Source organism: Motacilla alba, chromosome 7 (genome assembly GCF_015832195.1).
Source record: "Motacilla alba alba isolate MOTALB_02 chromosome 7, Motacilla_alba_V1.0_pri, whole genome shotgun sequence".
In the NCBI taxonomy this organism is placed as follows: Eukaryota; Metazoa; Chordata; class Aves; order Passeriformes; family Motacillidae; genus Motacilla; species Motacilla alba.
Window position 1 is genome coordinate 19,461,079 of NC_052022.1, and position 23,373 is coordinate 19,484,451.

At 37.6% G+C, this 23,373-nt stretch overlaps 3 protein-coding genes across 4 annotated transcripts in view; all 3 read left to right on the top strand.

Annotated features, from left to right (window-relative positions):
* Positions 1-2,131, top strand: part of LOC119703437 (collagen alpha-1(XXVIII) chain-like) — a 33,375-nt gene extending 31,244 nt beyond the window's left edge. The window contains exons 33-35 of the mRNA XM_038143356.1: positions 320-407; positions 492-581; positions 1,932-2,131. Of these exons, the coding sequence (XP_037999284.1) occupies positions 320-407; positions 492-581; positions 1,932-2,131 (378 nt within the window). The remainder of the gene's footprint in view (positions 1-319; positions 408-491; positions 582-1,931) is intronic.
* Positions 2,132-3,996: 1,865 nt separating this feature from the next.
* BBS5 (Bardet-Biedl syndrome 5) lies at positions 3,997-14,912 on the top strand. Of its 2 annotated transcripts, XM_038143410.1 has the most exons (12): positions 3,997-4,142; positions 5,292-5,374; positions 6,182-6,247; positions 7,071-7,120; positions 7,649-7,776; positions 8,650-8,785; positions 9,770-9,865; positions 10,379-10,441; positions 11,308-11,442; positions 11,544-11,627; positions 13,315-13,338; positions 13,453-14,912. In XM_038143410.1, the coding sequence occupies exons 1-12, from the start codon at positions 4,081-4,083 to the stop codon at positions 13,552-13,554; spliced, it is 1,029 nt and encodes a 342-aa protein (XP_037999338.1). In that variant the 5' UTR covers positions 3,997-4,080; the 3' UTR covers positions 13,555-14,912. The 2 variants fall into 2 exon arrangements, with proteins under 2 accessions (XP_037999338.1, XP_037999339.1); XM_038143411.1 differs by lacking the exon at positions 5,292-5,374 and having other exon boundaries at positions 4,025-4,142.
* A 144-nt stretch (positions 14,913-15,056) lies between these two features.
* KLHL41 (kelch like family member 41) lies at positions 15,057-23,373 on the top strand. The gene is made up of 6 exons (XM_038143404.1): positions 15,057-16,811; positions 19,503-19,660; positions 19,750-19,857; positions 20,677-20,862; positions 21,409-21,555; positions 22,356-23,373. The coding sequence occupies exons 1-6, from the start codon at positions 15,555-15,557 to the stop codon at positions 22,465-22,467; spliced, it is 1,968 nt and encodes a 655-aa protein (XP_037999332.1). The 5' UTR covers positions 15,057-15,554; the 3' UTR covers positions 22,468-23,373.

A 23,373-nucleotide genomic window follows, 5' to 3' on the forward strand; every position in this document is an offset into this window, starting at 1 on the left:
TAAAAAGCAACTACACTTTAAGTGTAAGAACAATAAGTCTAAGTCTAAGAACAGTAATTGAACTCAATTGTAGATTATAATTTTAAGTCTATAAATAAACTCCTGTAAAGGTCAACAAAAAAAAATATTTATCCAACATTTAGATATGACAACTTTCCAGGTAAACCAACCAGGAGAAGTTAAAATTCTGGTTCTTAACACTGAAGTCAGGGTAAATGGAAAGGAAAAACAATAGAAAATCTGTAAGTCATGGAGGGCTTGTTCATTTTGAAACACTTCACAGTATCTGGAAAGAAAAAAAACCAAATGCTTATTTCAGACCAACGTACCTCCTGTAGTCTATGACACCTATGAAACGGAACAAGATGAAGAACAACAGCCAACCCTGCTAACAGGAAACACTAGAGGTATTTCTATTATCATTCATTTCTTCATTTTCATTTTTGTCTGATGAAAAATCAATGTCTCATTCTGTTTCTTTCCATCTGCAGGTGTGCTGCCATTATTGTCATCTAAACAACCACCATCCAATAAAGTGATGCCATCATCTCTTTCAACTGCAGGCCCCACACCAAGACCTGGTGGGTAACAGATCATTTTTCATTTTGTTACCTCTTTGCCTGGTACTAACTTTTGATAAGGCTTTAAATCAGAGTAATTTTGTTCCATTCTCCAAAGATTTTGTGAGTCTGTGATGTAGAAGAGAAGTCGTTTCAGGATTTTATAACAGATCTAGTTGCAGTTCTTGTCTTCCCGAGTTCCGGATCCCACCGCTCCACTCAAAGCAAAAGCAAGGCTGTCTATAACCTGAAGGGAGCTCCTAAGGGGCATCAAAAAGGGAACATAATGCTCACTGAGGGTGGGCCAGTCAGCAGGTCATTCATCAGCCAAGGAGGGGCAGTCTACAGAGGCGGCGGCTTCATTAAAGACAACGATAGGGATTTCAGAATTGGACAGAAAGAATGTATTTCTCTTTCAGAGGAGCAATAGGAAAAAACAGTGTTTAGTAATTTTAAGTATAATAATTAGCTGAGTGCTTAAAGGGTTGATTCTTTTTTATGAAATGTCCAAATATATTTTGTTCATCATTTGGGGGATTTTCAGTTCCAGTAATAGTGTATTATGATGGGAGCAACAGAAGAGAGCAAGAGAAACGTGTTCCCAATGTTTCCTGGGAACAGTGGCATGACTTATTTGGTCTCTGGCACTAACGTTTTTTTCAAAAAAAGTGACAAGATACCAGTTGTAAAAGACAAAATATTAGTCACAACATTAAACTTGACAGAAAACTGTTTTCTATCTCATGGTATTATTAAGGTGAGTGAGACTAGATTAGTTTGTCACACTCCTCTAATCCATATCTGTAGGAGTTTTAAATTCAAAACTTATGTACATAATTACTACCATTTTATTGGATAAGTAGCACAAATATCTTACAAAAGCAAGACAAGAGTTTTATATTCTTCTCAGTATTTTAATGTCTCTTCTCCCACACCGCAAGGAAAATTAATGTACTGCAGAAGGATGCAGTATATGCAAAAATAGCAGATGCAACTAGCTTACAGCTCTTTGGCTTAAAATTTCAGTTTGCACATAAGACTGGTTGAACGTAATCAGATTTCAAAAAAAATATATTTTCAAATTATCACATTCATATTGTTTGCTCTTTTTGTATGTGGAGCCATAATACTTTTATTTCTGGACTTACTAGAATCATGACAGTAAAGGAACAGTTTATTTGACTACTAAGATGCACTTGTAACTTGCCTTCCATATTAACATCTTTAGAACTAAAAGTGAATCTTAAACTATTGTATAAGATTAGCAGAAAAAAAATAAAACAAACAAGAGTTTTAAAGGTAAAAATCTATGAAATACAATTGACTTTTACAAACTGCTTGGTTTCTATTCCTCTTTTTTTTTCATTTTAGAAAGTACTGAGGATCCCCGCTGCAAGCTAAGGCTGGATCAAGGGCCATGTCGTGTTTACACGATCCGATGGTATTACGATAAACAAGCCAATGCCTGTGCTCAGTTTTGGTATGGTGGCTGCCATGGAAATGCAAACCGATTTGAGTCTGAACAGGACTGTAGACAGGCTTGTGTATTTTTTTCTGGAGGTGGGAATTAGTCTTTACAATAAACATGATAAGGTTGAAGCTACTGATTGTTTGGCTTTTTTATCAAGTATCCAGCATGGTATCTAAAATCAAACCAAATAATTTACAGAATGCTAACATTATGAAGTCATACGCCCACTAACTCAATAAACGTCTACCTGTGCAAGCATACTTAAATACTTTTAGCATTTATTATATGACATAGAGATTACAACAAAATAGCAAATTTTCAACAGTATCAAGAGTACAAAATTTCATTTTTTACTCAGTTATAGTTAGACCAGTGTAGCATTTGTCATAGCACTTGCCCTTCCTTCACCAAGATCTTTAAATACTACCATTGTACAATCACTCACTAGACATTATTTTAAACTACATATATTGCTTTGGAAACCAATCCTTGGTCATTACGTAAGTTCTTTTCCCTTTGTTATGGAAATCTAATATTTGGCATGGATTCTGCAATGAAAACTTCACTTCTTTTAAGCGAAACTATTCTCACAAATAGTACTTTACTATTTAAAGCTCTAAACATCAACTTCCAAATGACATGCAGAGCACTGCTTAATATAGATAAATACAACAGATACATCAAATTGTGGCCTACGAGCTCTCTGAGTCACAAGACAGGGAGGTGGCTCAGTTACCCACCTTTCCTAAGCACATCACATGTACATTTCATCCTTTTTTTTTTAATAAACTCTCCTCAGTTTTTATTAGCTAGCCAAGATCCATGACAATTACAGTTAAAACACATCCACAGCTTTCTATGAGTGAATATACCAATCACTGGCATTACTTTGCTGGGTTAGTTCATGTCTAAAATGGTCCTTCCACTGTGTTTCTCTTCTGAAAGCAAAGTCTAATTTTTAAATGCATTTTAATATTTTCATCTTCTTTAGTTAACTATTTAATTATGTTTACAACATTAAACAGCACAGTTTATTGTCTGCCACTGTGATATTGCTTTTTACATTTATGTCTGCCTGTATATGTTGCATTTTCTGTTATTTAATATACTTTAAAGCTTATTTCTAATAAAACATTTTTGGTTTTAATGCCAGGACAGAAAATGGATAATGGTACATTTACCAGACTAAAAACTTACCTCACAGCTAAATGACATTCCCTGTGTCATGTGTTTCTGGTAACATAAGCAGATTTCTGCCACAGCCCTTAACAAGGCCAAACATCTCAGATTATGCACTCCTGCAATGAAACTCGTTGATCATTTTTAGTTGGATTTGTGGGGGGGTTTACTGTTCGTTTGTTTGTTTGTTTTGGTTTGTTTGTTTGGTTTGGTTTTTTTCCTGAGCAAATGGTAACTTCAAGCGTACCAACAAAAAGCGGAGCTCGGCCTCAGCCAAAGCACCCTCCCCGCCTTGTGCTTTCGGAACGCTCAGCCCCTCTCCCCAGAGGGCCAGGGAGCGTTCGGGGCACCTCCCGCCCGCTGCTTTATTTCCTTCAGCTTGTGTCCATTTCCGGATCGTGCAACGGGCTCCTCGCCAACCTAGGGACAAGCTTGAGGGGAAGAACTACCAAAGGACAAGTTTTCTTCTTGTGAGTCTTATTTGGAGTATTACTTTTTTAATTTGAAAGTGGTAGGGCACTGCAATTAAAATTGGGATACAGTTTTGAAATCATTCCAAATTAAAAATGACACATCTCATCTCTTTTAAAATAAACACAAACCCACCAAACAAACACGCAGCCCCGCCACTCCCGAGAGCTCCAGGCTGCATTAGGGAACACGCCCCGGCGCCTCAGCTTTCGTGTTTCACCCCCTCAGCCGAGCCGGGGGAGGAGCCAGGGCGGCGCGAGTGCGCGCGCGCTCCCCGCGTGCGGCGCCGCAGCCAATCCCGGCCGCCGCGGGAGCGCGAGACACCACCCACCCTCCCCCCCGCCCCCCCCACGCCGTTGCCAGGGCGGCGCGCGGACTCGTCGGGAGCGGGCGGCGGCCATGAGCGGCGTGCTGGACGTGCTGTGGGAGGACAGGGATGTCCGCTTCGACATCTCCCCGCAGTGAGTGTCCGTGTCCCGACCCGGCCCTGCCCTCCCAGCGGCGCTCCCGGGCCCGCCCGGCGCCGACAGGCGACTGGCTGAGCGCCGCCTCCGCAGCGGAGGCCGAGCGCTGGTATCGGCGCGGTGCGCGGTGCGCGGCGGCAGCGCCCCAGCGTGGGCCGGGAGCGCCCCGGTGTGGCGGCGGCGGAGGAAGAGCGGCTTCACCTGGCGGAGCGGGGCGGGACGGGGCGGTCAGCGCTTGTGGGTGGGGTCCACGCACCGTTTCCAATCTATAGGAAGGAAACAAAACAAAATATTGGACCCTGGAGGACTGAGGGAAGGGTGTGTACTTTTCCCAGCTGGGCTTTTGTAGCACTGAGAAGTGCAGGCAAGCTGAAGGCGTGTGTCTGCGGGGACGGTGCCGCTCATGGTACCGGGACTTGGCATCCTCCTCAGGGAACGGGCTGTGCAGTGTTTCATAGTGTTTCGTGTCTTAATAATACGTTTTGTTCTGCCATGCCATACATGGAGAGTTTTGGCTGCTTTTGACAATGAGACTAAAATACAGCAGAAATTGACACTGCGTTGGTTGTTATGTAATTAAGTGGTTAGATCAGTTAAATAAAGCAAAATAATAATACAAACAAATAAATAGAAGACTTCACAAAAAAAAAAAGCGCCAAACCACGCCCTCTGTGGAGAATTTAGCAGAGCATTTCGCATCTCCTTATACATCTGATATTTCCTTTGCTGGCATCTTTTCGTTCCTGAGCCTAGCTCCACTCCTTATGACCTGGATTTGCATCAAGGGGCAATAAACTCTTTCCCCTAAAAATTACGTGAATGCAAGTGGGTTGTGGGGTTCTTTTGGGGTTTTTTTTTCTTTTTTCCTGCAATTTGCACACACTTTGTCCTTATTTTGGGGTATAGTTTTCATGATCACACTTGCTACATAATTATTTATTGATTTACTGTTATAATTTAATAATAAACATATTAATATTTTTCATCTATGAGATGCAGTGATAATTTCAGGTAGGTAAAGTTGATTTGTGTGCATGTGTGGATTTTTCATTGCATGATGTACTGCGCAGAAAACTGAGGAAAGCGAAGCAGGGAAATAAAAATGGCCTTATTTTTGGAAGATAAATTATTTTCCCTTTTCTTTAGACAAATGAAAATGAGACCTGGAGAGGTCCTTATAGATTGCTTAGAGTCTGTTGAAGATACCAAAGGAAACAATGGAGACAGAGGTAACTGCATACTCAGGAAAATTGTAAACTTTCTATTCTTTTACTTGTGTAGGTTTATGAAAGCCCTGTCAGGTTCCCATTGAACTCTATCAGTGCTCTGTTTCACAGAAGAGATCCTGCCTGTTTTCCAGATCTGCCTTGGAATGTTTTCTTAAAGATGTAGGAAGGTGATTCTTGTCTCAGAATTTGCTTAGAATTGAAAGCCTTGTAGGAATAATCCATTTATAAACACTGTGATGCTGTTCTGCTGTAATCCTCTTTAATGCTTAGTTTGTCCCACCCTGTTTTTAACTGAATCTGAAGTAAGGAATTAACTTACTGAAGTAAGGAATACGTAGTGGGCAGGGGCTGAAGCTGCCAGCATGCTGAGATGACCCTTCAAGGGGGTTGGATGTGCTGCTCTCCAGGGTCCAGGATGGAATACATTTGCATATGGCAAAGGGGTGAGGTTTTTCATGAATACTGCTGGGATAGTTCTGCCTTCCCCTTCTCCTCCCCACAGCAATTCTGCACTAATTGTGTCTACATTTTTACTATAAGCATCTGTATTGGAATCAATAACTGTTCTTGGTTTGATTTTGAGGAATTCTGGTATATATTAGAGGTTGTTTCATTTGTTTCTTGTTGGATTTTCTCTGCTAGCATTTTAAGCATTTAAGTGTTTAGTGGTTTAGTGATTTTTCTGGTGTGGTGTCCTGTGCTTTTCTTCTTTTTTCCTGTCAAGGGGAAGGAATATCCTGTTGTTTCGGAATATTTCATTTAATGGAATTTATTTAGATTTAAAATAGCTACACTCTTTACCTCCAGGCAGACTGCTTGTGACAAATTTGCGGATCATTTGGCGCTCACTGTCATTGCCCAGAGTCAACCTCTGTAAGTATTGCCTTTTGTTTCCTTTGTGGTGCCTTGCTATTCCTTCACAAAGTATTGATTTCAGTACAGAATACTGAAGTATAGCTGTGTTGCTCTGGAAAGTCTGAAATAAACTGTTACTAATGAATCTCTTTATAATATAGGAACTGAGATGATAATTCATAGCAAAATAGTAATATTCAATATTCTATGTTAATTTCTCAGAAAAGAAGTTGAAGAGTTCTTCAGACGTATTTTTTATTTGGCTGATGTGGGATTCATTTGGTTTTTTAGAAAAAATGTTTGAGTTTCATTATACGTTGCTTTACTTGTAGCTTTTGTTGCCACCTGTTTATTCACATTCTGCATTTCTCTATTTATTCCTCACAAGTACCTGCCTTTCCAGTTTCAGTATTGTAAACTCTGAATAAATTCATTTTAACTGTATGAGTTAAAACTGTATGAGCAGCTAGAGGTTTGCTCCTATTTAATTTAAAGTGCTGAAACAGGGGCAGGATGCAGTTACTTTGTATGCAAATTATTTATTATATTGCTCAGTGTGGAATCCCCTTCTGTGGAAATACTTATTGGATTGGATAGTACACTGAGCAGCCAGAGTTAGTCCTGATTTGAGAACAGCACTTGACCAAAGAACCTTCCAAGATCCTTCCTACCTTAAATTAGTCTTCAGGGTTGTGATGAGGACCCAGAGTATTAACCACAAAGTGTAATTCTCACACATAGCATCCAAAGCTGCACTAAAAAATTCAGTAAAATCCTTTGTAATTTTGACTGTTATTTTTCTTGTTCTCAAAACAATGTTTTTTTCTCCCTTGATTTTAAGCTGTCGGTTACAACTGTGTTATAAATATAACTACAAGAACTGCCAACTCAGTAAGTTCCAAAAAATACTTTTAAAAATAATAAAAGAAACTGTAATTAGTTGCTTATATTTACTGCACTGTATCAACAGTAATCTGAAAGTTTACTTGTAAGAACGGTAAAGAATAGTAATGAAAGTTTTGTTTTAAAAGTGGAGAGCTGTCAAATGCATAGCCTGGATGGAATTGCATGCAACTGTGAAGCTGTTTGTTTGACCTGCCACAAAGAACTAGCAGGAAGATGATGTAGATTTCCTGGGCGACCATATGATAACAAAAACAAAAATACAGTTTCAGTCATGATATTGCAAATGTAGAGTAGGCAGGCTGCATTAGTTTTACTGTTGATGGAAGTGCTAGTTGGTCAAAAAGAAAAATAAGTTCAGTTGAAGACAGCAGTAGATTAGTGGTAGAATCAGGATTACACCTCCATAAACATTTTTTTAAACAGTATCTTAGACAATATCTGAAGATTATTTATTATTTTTACAATCAAGCTACTATATTGCCAAAATGTAAAATTTCTTTTTTTTTCTTACAGAAATTACGAGGGCAGACAGAAGCTCTGTATATATTGACTAAATGTAACAATACTCGCTTTGAGTTCATATTTACCAATGTTGTTCCTGGGAGTCCCAGACTCTTCACTTCAGTGATTGCTGTGCACAGGTAGTGTACTTAAAATAGTGTTTGATCAAGGACTCAAATATGGGGGATTACAACTGCTGATAGACACAGTATATGACTGTCCTTAGTCAACATTCAGAAAACTTTCCCTAAAGAGAACAATCTCTGGAAGGAAAGGGGAGAATGATCACAAATTTTAGTAGATAGCTGCACATAATGAAAATTAATATGTATTTATACTAGTTATTGATCACAACTTACACATGTGTATAAACTATCTGAACAAATAAGAGTATAAAGGAGCTAATTTCAGTGTGCATTTTCTAGCTACAATTTCTGTCTGCAATAATTTCCTGTAATTTCAGACAATGTAAAGGAAATTAAGAGTTAAATCCTGGTCAGAACTCTTCATTGACTACAAAATACTGTATGTTTCTCACCTAAAGACAAGTCATCTGAATGAATGTGTGCATGATACATTACCATGGGTGTCTGTTTAAGAGCTATGGAATACTGACATATATATTGGATGTTGATGATTTAATTGGCACTGAAAAATAAAGGATTATTAATGTTCATGCTGTGTATAGCATGGGACCCAGAGAACTTATGCTTTGCAATAGAGGCTGGGTGATGACTGTCTTAAGGAAAAGGAAAAAATAGAATAGACATGAACACTACAGGAGATCGAAAAGTCGTTAAAAGCCTGTCTTAAATTTAAAGATAATTTAATTAAGGAAAGCTGGAATATACTTAATTATGTTGAAAAAGTTTTAATAGTACTCTCACTTTTGTGCAATGTGGTGATAAGTAAAGCTGAAAATATACATTTCATATCTGTACTGAAACAAAAAGTAAAGGTAGTAGAAAAACTGAACTATATATGAACTAATATGTATTTTATATTTTTTGCAGAGCTTATGAAACTTCCAAAATGTATCGTGATCTGAAACTGAGAAGTGCATTGATTCAAAACAAGCAACTGAGATTGTTACCGCAAGAACAAATATATGATAAAGTCAACGGAGTTTGGAATTTATCAAGTGACCAGGTATAGTAAAGAATCGGAATAAATTGACTACAGAAAAGTTAAAATGTTTCAGCTTTCATCTAGCAATTGTACTCCTATAGTTTTGTAACCTCCAAGGAATTACCCTTAATGCTGTTCATCAGCTGATGCGTGCAGAGAAACTGATCCCATATATTTGCTACTCACTACAACAAAATCTCCTTTTGGTAACCTGAAGTCTACATGACCTGGCTAATATGCTAGGAACCAGATATACAATTTTTGTTAAAAAGATATATTTAGAAGTCTAAAGCTCTGTATGATACTGAATGAAAATCATGTTTCTGAAGTGCTGTGCTGAATACTTGTGTGTTTACATGCAGCTTTGATTAAACAGTAGTAAGATTATATTGTCTTTTGATTAATGAAAATTGAAAATACTGGAAGGGATTCTGTGTCTTAAAAAGATAAAAATAGAAAACATTTATTATTTTACAGGGCACTAGTTGCAAGCATTTCCCGGAGCAGTGAAACAAAACAGGAGCTGATATTTCTCTCTGTGCAATTTTAGTCCAGAATAGAAATATGATCCACTCTGACAAGCTAAAAAGTTCTTTCCTCTACATTCCCTTGGCACACATCTCCTCAATTACCTAAGTTTAACCCACATGCCTTTATACTTACGCTTTGTGCCAATTCCAGATCTGTACAGTTAATAACGCTCTCAGATGCTTCAGGTATTCCCATGAGGTTGACTGGGCTGTGACTTGATCCAGCTTTGCCGCAGTAGTAGGAACTCACAGCTATTTTCATTACTCAGGTTCTGGTAGCCTTTAAAGATAGGATCCTGCTTCCTTGCAATTAATAGAAACATTTCAACTGGGTTTGGTAGGGAAGAATCAGGGTTTTAGTGAATAAAATATGAAGGTGTATCTTGCTTATATGTAAATGGATAGCAATAATCATCATGTTGAGGAAAAAAAGCTCTGTACTTACAGCAATTCTAACATAACTTTTCTTTAATAGGGAAATTTGGGAACATTTTTTATTACTAATGTGAGAATAGTTTGGCATGCAAATATGAATGACAGCTTTAATGTCAGCATACCATATCTACAAATTGTAAGTATCTTACAACAACCATTTTCAAAATGAAACAGCATAATGTCAAGTCCTTGGTTAAAACTCCCAGCTTACCAAAATCTTATTTCATATCCCTCATTCAGAGAGAAATTTAGTTAGTCTTGCCAGCATCAAGCACAGGGTATACTTTCTTTTCTCTCTAGGCCAGTTGGGGATTTCCTGGGCAGATACAGGTGTTGAAAATGTGTTGAAAATGGCTTGTATTTCAAACTCTTTAATAATTACTCTGTTTCATGCCACCTACATACACTGGGATTAATGATCTGTGAACCTGATGTTCAGAAATTTACTATTACCACTTCTAATAAAACACTTTTCCCTGCGGTTTCAGGGGTTCAGATTTGTAATGGTCAATGGGAGGGAATGCTGGTAGCCAAATTTCCAGAGCTAGTAATTGTAATTATGACACTGTAAAAAAACCAAACTGAAACAATGAGATTTTTATCCAGTAATTACAAAATTTTTAACAGCATTATACTTCTTTATCATTAGCGTTCAATAAAAATGAGAGACTCAAAGTTTGGCTTGGCACTTGTGATAGAGAGTTCTCAGCAGGTAAGAAGCTTTAATATCCTTTTTCTATCGATTACATTTTTATTATACATATTATATAATAATATTTATGCATATTATATATATCATTATATATAACAATTATATAATAATAATCTTACATATTGTATAAGAGCATTTTTATTATTATATAATAATATACATATTATATAATAGTATTATATATGTTATTACAATATATACAATATTTCTCTAGATGCAATATTTTTATATACAATATTTCTCTAATTCTGAAATGTCATGGGTCTACTTTTAAGTTACATAGAGCATTTCTTCTGTGTGGACTTTTGAAAACTTCAAGAAAGTTCTCTTTGCACTGCTTTAAGTGTATGTTATGGTCAATATGGCTATTGGGAATTACAGTTTCTCTAAGCAAAGCAACAATAGGCCAGCATGACTAGTTTGTAACTGTCAAATACACGGTCTTCTGACAGTTTATCTTTGGGATCTAATTAATTCTGTACTTAATTAAGACCTCTCTTAAATCTTTTTTATTATTTCTGTGTATCTGAAAGCTTCTTTAATAACAGCATCAAGACCTAAGAGACTCAACATTTGCTGACTGGCTGGGAATAATCATTAATATCACTTCTGAATTTGTCCCACCATGGTTTGCTTGAGGTTTTCTGTATAAGGAGTTTGTTCCCCTTTTATATAATGGGCTAATGCTTAAAAGCTTATCTACCTCATAGAGAAGCATTGTCACTGTTTTTATTTCACCCGTGATTCAAGTTTTCTTAGCAAGCTGAAAATTGCTATCATTAAACTGGAAATCACTATCAAGAAGAAAAAATTGTTTAAAAAGTAAGACTAATAAATAGATGTTGTCTTTTTTCTCTGTTATATAGAGTGGAGGATATGTACTTGGTTTTAAAATAGACCCTGTAGAGAAACTACAGGAGGCAGTGAAAGAGATCAATTCACTTCACAAAGTTTATTCAGCTAATCCTATATTTGGAGTGGATTTTGAAATGGAAGAAAAGGTACTCCATTCATTTATTTTAAATTAGATACAATACTGTGTTAACAATAATAAAAATATATTAAGATGTGAATTTACTTACTACAGTATTATAATTTGCAGCCTCAACCCCTTGAAGACCTAACAGTGGAACAGGTTCCAGATGATGTGGAAATAGAAGCTGATGAACATACAGATGCTTTTGTGGTAAGCAGCTCCACAAAAAAACCAGAAAAATAGAATCATTCTTGTTTGGTTTTCAGATTTAAGCAATGTACAGCTGTAATCCTCTGTTAAAGATAAGCTGCAACTGTACTTTCTGTATTTAAAACACATCTACATGCCTTTTATTAAACATCCTGATTATTACAAGAATTTATTCTGTATATGAATTTTTAATTTAAGAACAAACTATTATTCTAATATTATTCAAAAGAAATAGTAGTAGATATTTAAAAGAATAGCTGTATGTAGTTTCTCAACACATTAAGATGGGGAATGGCTTGAAAATCAGCAGTACAATATCATCAGATACATTATATTAAAACAATAATTCACCTTCTCTTAAAGCAGACGAATAGATGGTGATATCTATATGCTCAACATTCGTCTAAGATTCAAACTTGAAATATTTTTTAGAAAGGCAGCAATAATTTTAAATTATGTCTCCCAGTATTTTGAGGAAATTTACTTTAAAATGCATTAGGTTGCTTGATTGGCCCTCTTCCAATGAATTTCCAAAATTAGTGTGCAACCCAGTAACACTTGGTTCCATGATTGACTGCAAGGGTAGATGGCACATGTTTTCAAGTGATAGCCTTGATGCATTGACCAGTCTCTGAAATTTGATAAATTAACAGGCCTAGCATGAGTGTTATTTCCACTCCTTTTAATTTTGCAGCCTCTTACTAACACAGATAAGCTCTTGTTTTTCCTTTCCCTCTTTCCTAGCTTTTTGGCTTATTTTTTTAATTTTTGCACATTTTTATTCAGCCTTCAGCATTTTGATGACATACCTTCTCCTAGAATGGAGATCTGTTTGCTCTATTGGTGTCTTTGTCACCTGAATTAAATAACTATGCTTTGTATTCTCAAACAAAAACTGGAAGCTGAAAATGGTTAGAAGGTCGTTGCTGTAGGAGACACAGGTTGCTCAGGACCCAAGGAGTGGCTACACACCAATTCTTGATGCCACAGGAAAGTGCTTTCTTTGCTCCCCCTCACCAGTCCACAGGGGCAACTGAAGCAAGACTGGGCTCTTTTTGGTAAATAAGATCTAGAACCTACTGGTTCAGAGATTTATAGAGTGTGGATATTTTTGGAGATCTGATATCTGATCTATCTAAGGGTTTGAGCCTTAATTTCCACTCACACAGAACAGGAAAGATGGTATCTCTTTCCCACATCTCAGTTTATGAAGTTGTTCTATTACTCTATGTTCTTTTCTTGGATTGAGTATGATGTCAACTAAATTTTGATATTACACATTTTAAGCTAGTTTTTGATGTTGAATAGTGAAAGCTGCTGCACATGAGGCAAAAAATACCAGGATGCTGTCAGTTTGTCTTCATATTATTATTCCCTATAAAGTGTCAGCGTAACAAATGTAATACAAAAAATGTTGCCATATAAAAAGTCTTTCTTTATTATGATGGAAATTTCAACGGTTGGTATTTAATGAAAAATACCATAATCCAGTGGTATCTAATCTATATTCCAAACCAGAAAATCCTGTTAGAGCCCTTTTGTAAATTATTGTAACATAGAAGTAAAACCCATATAGACTGGATTCTTGTGGAAGACCTACTCAATACAGTTTTGACCCCAAGGAATTATTAGCAGATGTGGTTTTTAGACTTTTGTTTTCACGGTTCTTTTTTGTTTTCCTTTGCAGGCTTACTTTGCTGATGAAAACAAGGTAAGGAGATACTTTTTCATACTATCAAATTCCTGTTGATAAAATGGAATAATGAAATTTAAAAGTGTCTTCTGCTTTATTTTATTTTCTCTTATATGTCATGTATTCAAAAAGCAACATGATCGGGAGCCTGTTTTTTCAGAAGAACTGGGACTTGCAATAGAGAAACTAAAGGATGGATTCACACTCCAGGGACTCTGGGAAGTAATGACCTGATTTAGATTGGCACATGTTTGTTTCCTAAGCAGGGAAAAACTCTCGGTTCTTGCTGGATTTAGATCTGTAGAAGATAATTTAGAAATACCGAAGTAGCAGAGAAAGAACATGCCAAAGCTAAAGAGCAGGCAGATATTATACAATAAGCCCTCAGGCTATGTCATAAAAGAAAGGTTACTCAAAAACCTTGTGTGCTTGAGAGCTGTGCATTTCCTGTGTTGCCTGCCCAAGCAGGGAGGAGAGCCACTCTGAGGCAGGCGGGGCAGGCGCAGCTGCTGCGGGAAGCGCTGCCCCCTGCAGGCCCCTCGGTCTCGGCTGTACGGAGCTGCGCATTCCCTCTGCCTGTCAGACTGGGAGCACCTGGAGTCCCTCCACACCGCCTCCAAATGGCCTGGCAGTGCCATTTGACACACTTGTAACCTCCGCTGTTTTCAGGATTGTCTTCTTTCTCCTTTCCCTGACAACACAAATTCGGCCATGGTGTTTCAGACACCATTTTATGGCAGGTAGCCACCAATTTTTTTATAACTTCATGGCTTCTTTGTTTATATATTGCCCTTTGGCTGCCAGGACCAGGCACTGCTTGCCATTTTACACAGCACTGTGTCAGAAAAAGAAGCCTCCTCATTTTCTGCACATGGAGACCACTGCCTGAGACAGGGCCATGTGAGGTATGCAGTTTGATGCACAATTTCAAGTATTCATGTATTTATACAGAGTGATGTACTTTCCCATAATGATTATATTTGAATTACATTTCCATAACTTGTTTAATGATTTGCAACACAGAAATACCATCATACAGAGAACATTTTGTATGTAGCCTTATTGGCTGTGTTATTGATAGCTTTAAGCAAAAGCAATTCTGTTCCAAATAACAGCTTTCATATCTCATAATTTTGTTAAATGTTCAGCATGTATTATTCCAAGTATTTAACTGTAATCCAGATATCCTCCTACTGTTGTTGTTTGTTTGTTTGTTTTTGCTAGAGCACTTTTTAAAGCAATGATCTAGAAAACAGGGCACATGCAAATAGCTTCTGTGTATGAGTCATTAGACCTTTCATGATGTTATGTGTTATAGAGGAATGAGTCATTTATTGTTTAAAGAAAGACACAGCTGTTAGGTTTTCTAGTGAGATAAAACCTCTGTGCTGTTTTCTATAAATGGAGAAAGTCAAATGAGCTGTCCTCTCAGCTGTTGTTTCAGCAGCTGACTGTTAAAGTAACTGTGGTGCGAATGTAATACTGGTGTTTGTAGAAAATCTTTCAAAGTATATACTTTAATGAAATACAACCTATATTAAAAAGCAGCCATTACTTCAATAAACTTTGATAATATTATATATTGTTGTAAATCTTGCATTCAAGTAGTTGTATTTTGTATTTTGATCCTGTTTCCATTGCATTCAAAGAACATTTTACTATATGGGTAGAGACTTCAATTTGAAATATTTTGGAAAGCAGAACTTTACCTGAAATAACACATATTTGGTGTCTAAACAGTACTGTTTGGTTAAAAACGAAATGGATATTGAGAAGCAGCCCAAAATTTCAAGGCCTTAATATCTGAAGAAATTGTGTATGTGATATGGTTATGTATAAAAATAATCTTAGAAGAAGGGTAATCGATACAAAGTTATGGAGTTTTTTAGTATCTTTATGACTGCAGCAATGAGCTGTATTAAGCAACTCTGAAAAAGTGAACAGTAGTTAAAAATGACAACTCGATTAATAATACTTCTATTTCAGAATATTTAGTAACATGTATCTGTGCAATCTTGCTCATAGCTGTCTCACTGAGGGTCAGATTCTGCTGTCCTTACTCATGTCAAATAATTTATTACATTGCACATAATCTTACTGATTCAATGTGGAGAATGATGGCAAAACCTGACCATAGTGACTAAGAGCAACAGTTGCTTCTTTCAGTCTTTGACAGCTGCAACAGCAACTCTGTTTTTCCAAACCGTCCATCCCAAATTCCGACCTGTAAGAGTATGTACCTATATTTAGCTAGTGAGATTAAGTTGCAGAGGCTTCAAGCAGGGGAAAAAGCACATTGGTCTGCCTTTTTTGCAGACAAACCTTTGGGCAGACAACAGCTAAAGCTTTCTACTCCCTCCCCTTTCCCAAGTGTTTGCGAAATGGATTCCCAAAGGGAACTCACTGAAGAGCTCAGACTTTACCAATCCACCCTCCTTCAGGATGGCCTCAAGGAACTCCTTGAAGAGAAAAAGTTTGTAGATTGCTCTCTAAAAGCTGGTGACAGAAGCCTGCCTTGCCACAGATTGATTCTGTCGGCATGTAGTCCTTATTTTCGTGAGTATTTCTTATCTGAGCAAAATGAAGAGAAAAAGAAGGAGGTAGTTCTAGATAATGTTGACCCCAACATCCTGGATATGATTGTTAAATACCTTTATTCAGCAAGTATCGATCTCAATGATTCTAATGTGCAAGATATTTTTGCTTTGGCCAGCCGCTTTCAGATCCCTTCTGTATTCACTGTGTGCGTCTCCTACCTGCAGAAGAGGCTTGCTGTTGGCAACTGTCTGGCCATCCTTCGGTTAGGTGTTCTGCTTGATTGCCCAAGACTTGCATTTTCTGCCCGTGATTTTGTTTCAGATCATTTTGTGCAGATCTGCAAAGAAGATGACTTCATGCAGCTTGCCCCTCATGAACTTATCTCAGTTATTTCACCTGACAGTTTAAACGTAGAGAAGGAAGAACTGGTATTTGAAGCAGTAATGAGATGGGTCCGAACAGACAAGGAGAACAGAGTAAAGAGCCTGGGGGAAATTTTTGACTGCATACGTTTTCGTCTAATGCCAGAAAAATATTTCAAAGAACAGGTTGAGAAGGATGATATAATTAAAAGCAACTCAGACCTTCAGAAAAAAGTTAAGATTATTAAGGATGCTTTTGCTGGAAAACTGCCTGACTCTAGCAAAAGCACAGAAAAGTCAACCAAAGGGGAGGTGAATGGCGATGTAGGAGATGAAGATTTACTGCCTGGCTACCTAAATGACCTTCCCAGGCATGGCATGTTCGTCAAAGACCTGATTCTTCTGGTTAATGACACTGCTGCAGTAGCTTATGATCCTCTTGAGAATGAATGCTACCTAGCAGCCCTCGCAGAACAGATTCCCAGAAATCATTCCAGTATAGTCACCAAACAAAATCAGGTCTATATTGTTGGAGGACTCTATGTGGAAGAGGAGAACAAGGATCAGCCTTTCCAGTCATACTTCTTCCAGGTACGAGCTTTATATTTGTTGGTATAATAATAGGTGCTTATAAGGGTTACTGAAGTGTTCTGAGTGTCTGCAAGTGGGTTGTCTAGTTTCTTTGTATGGTGATGGAGAGAAGTATCTAGAGAGAGTTATTTTTGTCTCAGAGACAGAAATGAAACTGAGGGCCTTGCATCTTCTTTTTCAAGATTAACCTCTGGTGAGATCTCAGAAAATATTAAAAAGATTAGTATATTCTGTCTAGGCACTGGTTTTTATTAAGGTCCAAATTTTTCTTTGTAGAGATGTCTAAATTTTGGTCTAATAATATTTTTGTAAAATACTTTTTGTGTATTTTTGTTAACTCTAAAGAAAGTTGGAGTGCTTTAGCTGGTTTAGGTCTGATGAGATGTCTTTGTTTTTTGCATCTGAAATAATTATTTCATGACAGCAGTAATGTGTGTATTTTAAGTGCAATTTCTGCCACTAAAGTTGCAGAAATCCTTTTTGTCACATCTACATTTGAAAGCCTAAGGGCCATGTAAATATGTAATTTAGAGGCAGAAGGTTTTTTCTTGGCAAACAGTGTCAGTGTCAGTACACTAAATACCATGTTTCAACTGAGTGTAATTGTAAATCTTTGTAAATCTGCATAATACAAGGCTGATTAGGGCTAACTCCACAATATATTTCAGGAAAATTAGCAAAAATGCAGTTTGTCATGCTTATACCATAAACTAAGTGTTGTATTTTTAGCTACGTGCTTTGGTGTATATTTAATCTATTGTGGGCTGAATTATGCAATATGCTGCTGGCCAGGTCCTCTCTTTAGGCACACTGGCCTAAAAGAGTAGAAGTAAGTCCTGTTTAAATATGAAATAAAGCACAATAAGCAGTGATAGAATTTTGAAGTCTTCAGATATTAAAAAATGCAAATATTGTTTCTAGGACTATGGCTCGCTCATTTCACACACAATAAAAGACTTGGTTTCAGACATTTGTTACATCGACGAGAGGGAAGTCTTAGTTTGTAGGGGAGGGACTAACACTGTTTCATTTCCTTATGTAGGTGTAAAACACTAAAGTGAAAAACTTGTTACAAAAATATTCTTCCAAGAGAAGTAACACATTGATGTAGTAATGTGTATTTAGTCCAGAACTGAATAAGTCTCAGGCTACTAGAAAGGGGCCTCTGAGAAACTAAACCTCAAGACTGATACTAAAAATAGATTAAGTTTTCAAAATTCTACTTTAAATGTCGGCATCTGTTTCCTGAAATCATGTTCGTTTGCTTGTCATCTTAAGGCTTGCATACTGCTGCTATTCCCTATAGTTACAATATTTGTCTGCATTACCCATGTGGCAGTTGTTCTCTCCAAGATATTAATACAGTGCCAAACCAATTTTCACTTGCTGATCTTCCTTTTTCTACCAGTGAAGCATTGTATAGCTTGCAACCTGGGAGAAAACAAGGCTGCCCCTGGCTTGAGAATACATGACAAGTTGGTGCCCTATCAGCAGTAAATATGTCATCTTGAAGGCTTATGAAGTAAGCTGTGATCTCTGAGGGGTACATCTTCTCATTACCCCACCCAGATCCAGCTGCTGGGGAAATCCATGTCCACGAACTACATTTCACTGTTGCAATGAAACTTTCTGTCCAACAGGGGTGGTCTGTCAAATTTGGGAGATGCATTTAGCATGGAAACCTTGACTGTAGAATGTACTCCTGGAAGAAGAATGTCACCAAGCTAAATCCTGATCTTTATTTTGACTGAACTTTCTTTTACTTTCTATCAAATGCCTTTACACCCACACAAACTGTTATCTTACCCTCCCTTCCTATACCAATGTCCAGCAAATCTATATGCAGTAGGTCTGAAAAAATTGCTCTTTTTCAATGTTAGAGGTAATTCAGGTTCAATCACAAGTTGTCAGATCAAAACAACAAATAAACACCACTTTTAGGAAAATACTGGCTTATTTTGCCGTCTGTCCTCCTGCTGCTGTCCTCTGCTTCTCGATAGGTGTTTTCAGCATGCCAGACGTTAATTAATTGAGAGAGCCCTGAGAGTACTACAGTAGAAATGACATCAATGTTATTGCTGAGGGAGCTGCAGTGAGTTGCTATATTGCTTAAGAGTGAAGTGGTTTTTGTGTCTTCAGAGATCTCATGGACTTCTGAGGGTATTTGTGACGAAACACACATCTGTTGCCCTAGGGATTGCAAAAGAAACATCTGTGCCATGTGCCACGTGATGTCTCCTGATCAGTAAGAAGAACCATGTAAGCATGTCTGGCACCTCACTGTAGCGATGAGCACAACCAGCTAAACATACAGGTGTGGAACTGCAGGAGTGGCTGCTCCCTCGGGCGGGAAGAAGAACCACTTGTTCTTTCCAACATGATAGGGAACCGAGAGTGAGGGGCCTTTGTGTGAGGAAGAAGAGCTTAATAAAGAGGCAAGGAAACAGTAAAGGTGAGCAGACACAAAGAGAGTTGTATGGCATCGACTCTGCTAGATCTCAGCACAATGAAGCATGGGTGGGTAGAAGACATCATTCATTAGCTGCACTGAGGGAAGGGCAGGTTGTTCAGACAAGCAGATTTGCTGTTGAGACACTGAGTGCCAATAGATAAATTCTGTGGAACAGTATTCATTGTGCGGATTTTTACTCTTTGCCTTTCCTAACCCTTCCTGTTCTGATGCTCTTTCAGCTGGATAGCATTGCTGGTGAGTGGGTTGCCCTTCCTCCACTGCCGTCAGCCAGGTGTCTCTTCGGGCTGGGAGAGTCAGAAAACAAGATCTATGTAATAGCAGGCAAGGACCTTCGCACCGAGGAGTCGCTAGATTCAGTATTGTGCTATGACCCTGTGTATGTTTCAAATTTAATTATGCCCACTGAGGACATGTAGATGGCCCGTTGTTAGTTGAAAAAACCTAACAGTGATCTTCTTGTTCCAGGGCAATGAAATGGGGTGAGATCAAAAAACTGCCCATCAAAGTATATGGCCATGCAACTATCTCAAACAATGGATTGATATATTGTCTTGGTGGAAAAACTGATGATAAGTGAGTCTCTAAGTCTTTTTATGACAATTTATAATGTTATCTTCTTGGTCCTTAATAGATAATATGTCCTCACACTCAGAAATGAGGTTTTCCCTTTTCTGCATCTCTGGATTAAGGTTGCTAACAGTCTGGCAGAGGGGAACACATTATGGTATGTAGGATATATTTTTTGGTGATAAGGTAAATTACATAGAAATTGTAATCCAACTTATTTTAATAACCATACTTATTTCCAAGGCAAATTTTACTTACACTGCAGACAAATTAGCAATCCATAGCTATGAGGACCTTCACTGAAAGTATTCTTTCCTTTCAGATAGAAATACCTAGGTGCCCTGGAATTAGAGTCTCAGTTTTTCCAATTTTCTGTCCTGTGATACCTGTTATACCTTATTGGGAATGACATTAGGAAAATAAAAGTTTTCACTCACACTGAACATGGGCTGGTAATTTTTAAGTGTTTTATAGGGGGTATTTTAGATAAACACCATCATAATCTTTCCTTTACATAACCTTTGCTATATATTCCTCCACTAATCTATCTAAATACAATATGCTGGGAAAGGATGTTGTCTCTCTCCTCAAACGTACAGTGAAATGGCTGCCCTGTGTAATGTAAACCACATTTGATTTAGTCCTATGGATGTGAGTAATGCTTTGTAGACATTGCAAGGATTCTCAATTAGACACAATAAAGGATTCTCCAGGAGAGGGAAGAGGTTGTATAGATAAACCCATACAGTCTACCTCAGTTAGATCTACTTGGAACAAGTCAAAAGTTCATTAGAAATGATCACCAGTTTTCTTTTTGCTCCCCAGGAAATGCACTAATAGATTATTTGTGTACAATCCCAAGAAAGGAGACTGGAGAGACCTGGCTCCAATGAAAGTGCCTCGCTCGATGTTTGGAACAGCCATCCATAAGGGCAAGATTGTCATTGCAGGTGGTGTCACTGAGGAAGGCCTTACTGCATCTGTTGAAGCTTTTGATCTGACCACCAATAAGTGAGTGCAATATTCAACCTATTTTAATCAAGTGTTTTATCATCTATGCTTTTAGGAGCCTGAGGTAAAAGTCACAAAGCTGTCCAGGTACCTATACTCCCACCGAGACATTTGGTCTCAGTCACATCTTCAGCAACAACAGCAGCAGTTTACAGAGCAAATCTCTAGATGTTTTTCCTGCACCCACACACACTCCAATTATGCTGATGCCATTTGAAAGAAATAGGCATTTTGGAAACTGTAGGGAGAAATGAGACTAACTGGGGAACAATATGTCTGTTTGAAGCGTATTACTGAACAATCAGGGAATCTGTAAGAAGTTGTCCCTGAGAAGAGATGTCTTAACAGTGTAATTGTGTCACTTAAGAGTTGCAGAAGTTCCTGAGGGGATGGAGACACTGGAACTTACTGCTGATAAATCTCAGAATTTTTTCCTTTTACTAAACCATGGTCTTGGTACCTGAATTTGCCCAGAGAAATATTTTAATGTATTCAGTTTACAATATTTCTTATGTGTTTAACTTCACTTTTTCTTTTGATCCTTAGATGGGAGATAATGCCTGAATTTCCCCAAGAGAGAAGTTCCATTAGTTTAGTCACTTTAAGTGGAGCTTTGTATGCTATTGGAGGCTTTGCAATGATTCAGCTTGAATCTAAAGAATTTGCACCTAGTGAAGTCACCGACATATGGAAGTAAGTTTAATTTTAGTCACTCTTACCTGGTCAAAGGTCTTATCTAAAATTGAGGTTTGTAGACACTGGAGGCTATTTTCCTGTTTAACTCTGAAAATGATCCATAGCACAGGCTGTAAAGCATTTGTTGACAGATAAAAAAGTTTGTCAGAAAGTAACAAATAAACATGAGATCTGGATCTAATGACCACTTCTACCTACTAACTATTTGACCACTTCAAGTCATGATCTTCAGCTTCTTTAGAAGAGTCAATTGCCATCTCTTGGCATGTTTAGCCTTGCCAATAAAAACATTCTTTTGTGGCACTGTGATGCAGAAAAGCACATATATACAGAGACCTGTACATACTGATGTGTTAATTGTTCCAAGAGAATCAGAAGTCCCTATCTCCTAGGTTTTTTTGAGCTAATCACAGCAGCAGTGATGAGACATCATATCTCTGCTGCAACTCTTAGTTGCTAATGTAAATTCAGAAGCTTTAGTTGGCAGTAGGAAGGAAAACCCCCCAACTTTATATGCAAGAATCTGAAGATATTCAGAAGGGATGCTTAAGGAGGAAGCTTTTTAAAGCATGACACGGATCAGCAACAAGCTTTAGGGACCAGGGAAAGAATAGCTTGTGTGCAAGAACATCTTTCTGTTCTGGAGTAGAGGACAAAAACAGCTTTTCTTGGCACCCTTCAGCACATGGTTGCTACAAGCCTTTGCAACGGGTGGACTATCCTCCTTAAATGTATGTGTGCTGAAGCATCAAACTCAAATTTAAAGAAGCTATTTTCTAACTTTTTTTTGAATGCAGGTATGATGATGAGAAGAAAGAATGGGTTGGCATACTGAAAGAGATCCGATATGCTACTGGAGCCTCCTGCCTGGCCACACGCTTAAACCTCTTCAAGTTATCAAAACTGTAAACAAAATGCTGGAAGATGTGATATGGTGAGGGAATTCTGACAGGCTCTTCTGGTTTTGTTGCATGAAAATGTCCCCAAATTGTACAGTTTTATAGCAGCATACTGGTCATACTGGGAACTGTTAGTTTATTTGTCTGTCCACTTCTTAAGATACTTTCTAGCTAACCAGCAACCACTGAATTTTTGCCAGTGTTTAAATTTCTAAAGCGTTATAATTAATGTTGATTAGATTAAGATTTTGGCAAGAACTCAATGTTCCACTCTGTGAAATTGCAAACAACACTAGTTAGCCTTCCTTGCACTCAATACAATCCAGGTATTGGTGGCTTGTCTTCCAAACAATGTGCATGAATTAATTGTTAAGTTAAATACAACTTAATAGGTAGCTAATTTTATTCTAACTGGATGTTTGTAAGGCCAGATTTACCCTTTTAGTAATGTATGTAAATCCTTCACTCTTCAGCAATATCTTGGAAATAGTCTCATCACAGACCTCAAAAAAAACTTAGCTTGGAATTGAAATGAATGTTTTAAACAAAAGTGGCTTAATATTATGTGGCCTAATAAATGCCAGTCTCAGCCAAAGCTATACTAATAGACAGAGGAGAGGGTAGAGAGAGAAGTTCATAAGGTTAGTAGCTCTACTGTTTTAGTTACTATGTTTAGACTTCTGATAACATGGATTTTCCACTTTTTTAATGCTTTTATATTTATTTCCAAAGCAAATATTTTATGGAAGTTTTTCTCAGAGATCTGAGGCCAATAACAAGCATTCATGAAAAAGTCCTAAAAGAACTATGTTTAGCAAATACCTGTGACAGAGAGGACTTTTTCATTTACTACAGAGTTGATGCATTTTGACGTTGAAACTTTTAACAATTAAACTTTGTTTTTAAAACTATAAAA

What these genes read in the sequence shown, in the direction of transcription:
- BBS5 (XM_038143410.1), top strand. Translation starts at nt 4,081, where the DNA reads ATGAGCGGCGTGCTGGACGTGCTGTGGGAGGACAGGGATGTCCGCTTC. An exon ending in CGCTTCGACATCTCCCCGCA is followed by an intron (nt 4,143 to 5,291) that starts GTGAGTGTCCGT and finishes CCTTTTCTTTAG; the next exon opens with ACAAATGAAAATGAGACCTG. An exon ending in AGGAAACAATGGAGACAGAG is followed by an intron (nt 5,375 to 6,181) that starts GTAACTGCATAC and finishes CTTTACCTCCAG; the next exon opens with GCAGACTGCTTGTGACAAAT.
- KLHL41 (XM_038143404.1), top strand. Translation starts at nt 15,555, where the DNA reads ATGTACCTATATTTAGCTAGTGAGATTAAGTTGCAGAGGCTTCAAGCA. An exon ending in GTATTGTGCTATGACCCTGT is followed by an intron (nt 19,661 to 19,749) that starts GTATGTTTCAAA and finishes TTCTTGTTCCAG; the next exon opens with GGCAATGAAATGGGGTGAGA. An exon ending in TTTGATCTGACCACCAATAA is followed by an intron (nt 20,863 to 21,408) that starts GTGAGTGCAATA and finishes TTTGATCCTTAG; the next exon opens with ATGGGAGATAATGCCTGAAT.